Source organism: Bombus impatiens, unplaced genomic scaffold (genome assembly GCF_000188095.3).
Source record: "Bombus impatiens unplaced genomic scaffold, BIMP_2.2 scf_0418, whole genome shotgun sequence".
NCBI classification, from domain to species: domain Eukaryota; kingdom Metazoa; phylum Arthropoda; class Insecta; order Hymenoptera; family Apidae; genus Bombus; species Bombus impatiens.
This window is the reverse complement of record NT_176837.1, coordinates 2,223,716-2,232,243: the sequence shown is the minus strand read 5'-3', so window position 1 is coordinate 2,232,243 and position 8,528 is coordinate 2,223,716. Positions and strand designations below refer to the sequence as shown.

General features: G+C 38.8%; 1 protein-coding gene across 1 annotated transcript in view; it reads left to right on the top strand.

The window, feature by feature from the left end:
• Window positions 1-8,528, top strand: part of LOC100748169 — a 247,496-nt gene that overhangs the window by 186,772 nt on the left and 52,196 nt on the right. Inside the window, exon 3 of the mRNA XM_003490246.4 lies at window positions 1,115-1,234. Within this exon, the coding sequence (XP_003490294.1) occupies window positions 1,115-1,234 (120 nt within the window). The remainder of the gene's footprint in view (window positions 1-1,114; window positions 1,235-8,528) is intronic.

Below are 8,528 nucleotides of genomic sequence, written 5' to 3'. Positions count from 1 at the left end.
GGGTGGCCCGGTCTCCCTGGGGCGCTCGCTTCGGCCACCCCACCGCGGCTCAACTCCAGCGCGATAAGCCGCCCCCGGGGATCCGCGATTGTCTCGATTTATATGCATGCACAGACGTAGGTGGTGGTCCGTGTGGCTCTGCTCTCTGACTGCGGCCACCGCTGTCGCTCGGACGAGAGGGGGTGAGAAGACAAGGGTGGCACCGAGGGTGCACAGTAGATGCGACCATCAATAGATCGATTCTCCAGGCAGACAGTAAATATCGCTGATGAGCTGGTCCGGTCCTCGACGATTGGGACTTAGGGCCGGCAGTTGAGGGGGACAGGGTGCTTACCCTGCGATTTGTCGAGTGGCAGGAATCCTCGCGCTACTCAGCACTATACCATTGCCAACCACCCCCCTATATTCGCCACCTCCTCTATCCTACCCAAGTTTCAGTCTTTATCCGTCTGTTCAGCCATTCTTTATTCTCGCGATTTTTGTTTTTCCGCTCTCTCCATCGGAGATTTTTGCCAACTGAGTCGTATCTACGTAGGTACCTTGGGAGAGGCAGCAGCGTTGCCTCCAACGTTGCTGAGGATTAACGCACTGCCCGGGTAATCTTTTTTCTCTTTCCTTCTTTTTTTTTTTTTGTCCTTTCTCCCTGCATAGCGGGAAATTATTGCGAACGAGGGGCTTCCTGCGTGCGTGGAACGACGACCGGACGATTATCCGAATTAATTCGGAAATGTTCCCTTAATGACCGACCCGGCAATATTTTTATTCCGCTCGCGTTAGAGTTTCGTCCACGGCTGGGACCGTGTACTTGGTTAAGTACGATGGTGTGACTAATTGATTTTAATCGTAATAACCCTGTCACGTGCTTGTTTAGGCTACGCACAAATGTGTAAATATTTTCTTTATTATGAATTTTGTTGATAGTGATAGAAATGAAGGGGCTGTTGCAGTTACATAAGTAATCCTAAAATGGAATGCAAAGATAATTTTGATACAGAATCAATCGGTTAATAATGTATTAAGTTTTAATATTATCTTTTATAAAAGTCGGAGAACGTGACTTATCATATTTTCTTTCATCTGTGGCCATCGTATCTAACCCTATTTTTGCTTTCAGGTCTCCCTGTGCGACGATTACAGTCTACCAGTCGATTTCGTGAATAAGAGACGCCCTGCGAGCGCTGCGGGTGCAACATCCACCGTTCAGTGGGCACTACCAAGTCCTACTATCGAAAACGTGAGTTTTCTATGAACTTTAAATTGCAATTAATATACTGCAACTTATGTATTTACGTAAATCCACAGTCCAGTAACTAAATTTCGTATATTTTTAATCATACAGCTCGCGAAGTTTCAATGGGAAGTTTTGTTCCATGAGTGCAATGATAACATGGAAATATCAGTATTTTACTTGCTAAAAGGGTTCAGATAATCGTACAACGATGCATCGGTACCTATTCGATCAGACTTTATTCAAATTCTGTTGGTTCAATAAACGTGCATTGTTCGGTAATCGTGTTACTGTATCATAACAGTTCGCTCATCGTCTGGTTTAATCGTGGCTCGTTGTCAGCGGAAGAGAATATCAATTTTGGTTTGCTTGTTCGGAATCACGAAGATACGCGAGGGCATTGTAACTTTATCGAATGAAAAAAATGTTCAAACGAAGAATTATTATCTTCACTTTGTCATATACGATTGAACCTACATCAAAATTTGTCGAGCATCTCTTAAATCGGCATTTACTAAACAAACACAACATTGTACTTTACAAATTATTAACTAACTACACATTATTTATGCTTGTTTTCGATCAAATTGGTGAGAAATTTTTAATGCATTAAATCCCCCTTACAAAAGCACCAAAAGACATACATATCCAAGATTAATAATTAATAAAGACAAATTTTTTGAAATGCCTAAAAAAAATTCCGTCCGGAAAATCTCAATAATCTTTTAACGAAGAAATCATCTTCGAACACAAACATTAAAACTTCCAAATAACTTTCGGACACAAATCTTGTACCTCCAGGTAATCAATAGTATTGTATGTCAAGGTTCTGAACGAAAATGCGGCTTGTCAATAAATATGGATAGTATCGTATCGTTAATACGTATTTATCCTTTTAGTTGAGAACCTTGAAATACTGACAATATATATCGACAGTTTGAGGGCATCCTAACATAAATCGAAATTAAACGTCTCATTTTCTACGCTTAACGTAAGTCCTTCGCTTTTAATTGAATCGTGACGAATCCAACCACGATCTTCAGCATCGATTCAGGATACGTCCGACGAGTAACCGGCAGTATTGATATTTTCTCGTGGCAGCCAAAGAATCGGTTGAAGGGAGAAATATAATTACGATGGTGACAAAATACCCGCTGGGCACGATGGTGTTAGAGGGTGGACTGGCAGCCGTAGAAGGGGTGGAAGAAGACCGGTTTCGCTGGCTGACAGAGCGCGAACGAACGGAAGGACGAAAGGGAAACGCGGGAGTAGGGCGAAACGGGATGAAAAGGGTGGAGGAGGCACGGTGACTTCCGGCGGTGCTTATAATTGTTCCAGCACTCAGCTTTGGTGCTCAGGATCGCCCGAAGCGCAACGTCTAAACGCCTTTGCAGTCGAAATATACAGCTCACCTTGACTGTGCTTCCTGGTGTCCTCGAAAATGCGGTCGAAACGTCACAATTCGCCCATACACCCACGTCTGTACGCGCTCCGGAATCTGGGTTTACTTTGTCTTGGCAAGCAAGTTTCTACACTGAATTTGACCTGGTGCGCGTAAAACTGTAAATGAAAATCTTTGTACGGAATAGTTCGTGCTGGTTATGTGAAATGTATAGTGGAAATACCCGGTGATCGAGATATGATTGAGAGTACGAGGTCATCCAGAATTCGTGGTTGGTTAGTATCATTGTTATATGATTTTATTGCAATTCTTTGGTCGGTTGTTAGTTGTATACTGATGTGGCACGTATGCTATATTTGGGTTATGATTGGGTTGTTCGAGGTTATTGGGTGAATTTTTGATTGGATAGTTTGACTGTTCCATCATTTTATTCTGATTTTTTGGTCTAGTTCTTGTTCGTAATCTTATTGACATTCTTATCATCCGATTTATTGTGAAGTAAAAATAAGAGCTTAGACACCTCACCAAAAAACGCAATACGAAAAAGACGGTACAAATCCCGACAAATCAAGCGGTGTTTTTCCATAATAAAAAAAGATCTACCGACCAGCGTCCCTGCAAAAGAAAAACAGGGAAAAGTGCGGAAACCAAAGCGCAGTGGAAAGAGACACAGAAGAAAAGAAGAAAACCAAATCGACATCGCTATCGAACGCAATAAAGTCACATCGTCAGGCACCTCATCCCGATCATCGGTAAATTGCTAACTTGCTTCATGAGCGTTGCAACATAAAGGCGTCGCGACGTGAGGTTATGGTCGTCGTGAGAGAAAAGTCGTAAATAAGAAGAAGAAAAAGAGGAGCAAGACAGAGTGGAAAGAAAGATCGAGAAGGTCGGTACACCTGGCTGTGTTGAACAAAGTTTCGTTCGTCTCGTTGTCACCGGTGTAGTACCGTCCCTTGACGAAAGTGCTCGTCGCAACAGTAGCGACAAAGTGGGGCGGGATCGTGAAGGGTGGAGGAAAGGGCGACAAAGAGAGGAACGGGTGCCACTTGATTCAAGAGGGTGAATCGTTACGACTCTCGCTCGTAAGCCCTACTTAATACTTTAGCGCTTTATTTTATGCGTGAGGTCGGGCACGGCTGTAGGTCGCATTTATCACTCTAACAAAGAGCCTCGCCGCGAGAAAGTTGGAGCGGGCGAAGCGCGTGCAGGAACGCCTACTTCGCGATGGAAATTTCGCGGTCGCGCGCTGCTGAAAGTGAAACGGGGATTTATGGTTTCCTAAACACCGTTGCTTCAAGGTTTCAGACAATGTTTAACCGGCGGGTGAAGGGTCGTCTGCTTTGGAAACGTTCTAAATGATCTTGAAGTCGACGTTCTTGACAAGTATAGGGATTTTCTATGCTTTTATATTTATATATCTGTATATAAATATTTATTACGTAAAGATATTTTATATTTGACAGAAGATTTTATACTGTCACGAGATTGGTTTTGTTTCTCTTGCATAATTCTCTCTTTATTCGTTAAACGATGAAACATACAATATATATTCATATAATATACCACGCAATACACACGCACTGGCAAATTTTTTAATTGAGTCTGGAATTAAACATATACATATGTGTTTTTAATACCTCCATAATATGTGCATATGTATTTGTATGCATTCTACTGAACATAACGAAAATGATTCTTTACTTGATTGATGGTTATAAAATTTCATAGATTTATTATCTATTTTCATGAAACTTATATTTGTGAAGCTGAGTTGATAACAATGAAAAAATTAATAGAAATGGTTTTGCTATGCTTTTCTTATGCGCTATCCTGCTTCGTGTTATATTTGGGATATTTGTTGGCTTTTATAGTTTCATACGCTGTGACTATTAAATACTTACAATAATGTGTACTTTTATGTAATTTGAAATTTAATCTCATGATAATTTATCGTGGTTACTTTTTGTCGTGATTTATCTGTGTATAAAAACGGATTGGTTTTAGTTGTTTGAGGATATATCGATTTTTGCTCCCCTGAAGTAGTATTAGATGTTATAGGTAGGACCTGTGTCGCCATACATTTTTTTCCGAGGTAATAAACACTCTCGCCATCGTTGTCCTCGCCTCTCGTTAGTGATACTGTTATTTATGGCAGTCTAACCACCCTCGTAGCTTTGGGATTATAAGACTGTTTTAATTGACGTATACAATATTTATTATCTATCGAAGTATTTGTAAAATTGATGTTTTCGATATATTTAATTCTTATAAAATTCTTTTCGTATTTAATTCTTATGAAATTAGATGCCTCTATTTATTTAGAAATATCTATTGTACATTTATCATAAATGGAAAATGAATTTTGAATCTCAAGAACATTTTATTTAAAGATACTTAATTTCATTTACGATATTATCTCGTCCGAAATATCTTTGGTTTTTTAATTTTAATATCGAATGAGACTCACGATATTGCTACATAGTTCTTTTTTTTAAAGAACGTATCAGGCGTGTCCCAAAATAGTCTGCCAACTTCGCAAAGTAAGTTCCTTCGACAGCGAAATTCGCGCATTATGCAAGATCACGGAATTTCTCAAGGTTATGAACGACACTTATTTCTAATTCAGCTCAATAAAATACATTTCACCGACGTCCGAGAACCATCCTATCGATTCCTCAATTTTCTTCGAACACGACTCAGCAACAAATTATTGTATTATATAAACTTCATTTTCCCAAATCTGCACATTCAAAGACCTATGCATATAGCAGATTTTTTGTGGTTTCGTACATTATAGTAATGCAGTACGAAATAGTATAACGTACCAAACGTCACGCACACAATAAAGTAGCAGGCTTATAGGCTAGCTAGTAATCGTGGTCAATTATAATACGGTGGCCATATAATCGGATTAAAGTCTGATAAACCGACGGGATTATCGGCAGAGTGTTAATGTAGTTGCTCCTGCTAACTGCGGCCTAATGCCATCCCAAATAATGATGTTTAAAATTCATGTACGGATCTAATGTCCATATGCTATAAGATCGATGTTGTATTTTTGGTTGAGAATTATTTATATTATTTAACAGGGTTTGTTATATCAAAAGTGTGGAGTTCGTTATAATATTTAATGGATAAACAAAATTTCAATTTTTTACATTGTGGTGTCATAAAAAATATAAATTTGCATAGACATCTAATTATGATTACTTACGAGACTATTTTATTTGTTATTTATGATTCCCTTATTTATGAGATTATTTTATTTGTCTTAAGCGGTATAAATATATTTGCTTTCAAAGTACTTAATAGCCTTAATATACTAACGCTGAACGATGAAAATTTTCTCTGATGTATAATGCGACGTTCGCTAAAGTTAGCTCATCAATCTTGATTCCTGTAATCGTTGCTTCATAATCACCCACTGGAAATTTCGATATTCATCCCAAGTCCGATAATCGAGCAACTTTTTTTCGCCTCGATATACTCTTGGAAGTCATGCTAATTACTTAGCTGTAACGCTAATTTTTGCAGTGGTTTCTTCGTTTCCTCGTTATTCAAGCGTTCTCGGGTGAAGTGCAAAATTGCAAAAAAGGAACTTCGTTAAATCTCATCGATATTTCTCATCTCGTTTGAGTCTCATTATCGGATAATTGGATGAAATCCCTGTACATATGTATATGGTATTTTGTAAAACATAAGCATAAAGGATTTTATTTGTTCGTCGGTATAAATACGTCAAAATATAATAAATTTTGTAGGGTTTATGGTGTATTGTCTTAATTTTAGTAAAATATTGCTAAAGCAGGAAAAATGCCAAGAAACTTTCCGATGTACTTGTACAAAGTACAAACCCATCTTCATCATTTTGTACGTCAATTTTGTTTCCGAACTTGCGTCATATGGAACCTGTCATGTAGTAAATGCATTAGATATCGATTTTATCCTGATTCTTATTCAACCACAAAACAGCATACATCGCTACACATTTCAGTCCAACCCTCGTCTCATCGATCATATTACTCAAACATATTTCGAACTGTCCCACATCGTCGCTCAAAATCTGTCCCTTTTTTCCTATATCCTAACACATCAGCCAATACGATCGACCCTTGATACTGATGCATCCCGCATACCGATGATATGGAAGAAGAGTGACATAACGAAGAAAAATTTTTAAACACTCAACTATTTAAAAATAAAATTAAACAAATTCTTTTCTTTGGCTATTTAACTAACCATTCCTGGATTCTCTGATAAAATGCTGTTCAAATATTTTGAATTATGACGTTATTCCTATTAGGTGGCATAATTTTGTTTGATAATTATATCATTTCTGCCTTAATCGTAAATATTTCACATTGATGACATTTTTAATAAAATTTAACTCACAGTATATCCGTCTTTCTCACATACCCTACATCATTAAGACCATAAATCTATCAAATTATTAGCAATCGCTAAACATTGTTAACGATATTACCTACACTGTTCGTGTGCAACAGACCCCAAGCTTGATAGCGATTCATTCGGAGAGATGATCGAATTTGCAACAGTCGATCGGCTCGCTTCCTGCATCGGCATCCCGTTTCTTTCGCCCGCGGAAGTCGCCCTCGTAATTTCCGTATAAACATCCACGAATTTATCTGTTTCAATGTGAACCAGTATCGAACAGACTGGAGGTAGGAGGTTGGCGTCAGGCACGAGGGGCAATCGGCTTCGAAACAGACCCCGGGGGCACGACGTTCAAGTTTGGCAGGAGAATTCCAATTTTGGCCTCTTTCAATTTAAGGCTACTTGTCTTGCCCGTCTTCTTCTCATTCGCCTTGTACCGTAACAGGCGCTAGCCTCCGTCTGCCGTCATTTCAATTCGTCTCTCTTCGTTTCTTTGCCTCTACCACCAGCCGACTTCTTGATTCGTGATACAACCTCCTTTCTCGGTGGAAGAACAGGGAAGGAAGGGAGAAGTTTCCATCACCATTGATCAGACGCCTCTTTCGAGGAGTCCAGCTTTCTTCCTTCTCCTCCTCCCCCTCCTCCTCCTTCTTCGTTCTCTCCCGCTTTTCCCTGTTGCGTTTGGTCTGCGAGCTCCAGGACCCGAGGCCATCGTTATTGCTTTTATTATCGTTATTATCATTAAAATCGAAAGTTTGCAGGATGCGAGTCCTTCGAGATGAATGTAAAGGTTTTCTTTGGATTTGGCGGAGGGTAGATGGAAAACGCCCTATTGTACAACTGTCTCGTTGGTTTAATAACGTGCACGTTGTTTGAAATCGGCGAAATGAGACGGATAAGGTCAAGGTGAATGAAAGTGGAGTTGTATAGATACCGTTTGGCTTCGAGAGTTTGTGGAAATTTGGTATGGTTTTTGGGAGCTGAAAGTTCGCTGTTGTTTGGCGTCGTTAGATGTTGATAAGTGTTTGTTTTGATTCATCCCTTGATTTAGTCCCTTTTATGCTATGATATATTTTTGAAACTTAATACGACTCTTTATTATAACAAGGAATATTGTTTTGATTCAATTACTGATTTAAGATCGTACGTGTCTTAAATTGAAGTTATTCAAGCAACGTGAATTAATCTTTGAAATTGGTCGAATAATCAGGAGCAGTAGGACATATATTTTATCGTGTAGTAAAGTAATTAAATTGTGTTAATGCAAATTGTGTTTACACACGATACTATATTTGTTTAGTTAATAATTCACATTGCTAATTCTTTTTATACACGAGCATTCCTCTGTTCTGGTGTTCATATACTTTCGCCATTTCTTCCACTTTGCAATGTTTTACGACTGTTACTTCGTTCACTTTAATATGACAGAAACTTTCTCAACTTTGTGAATCGGAATGTCAGCTCAACGATTCCACTAAAAAAAAAAAAAAAAAAAAAAAA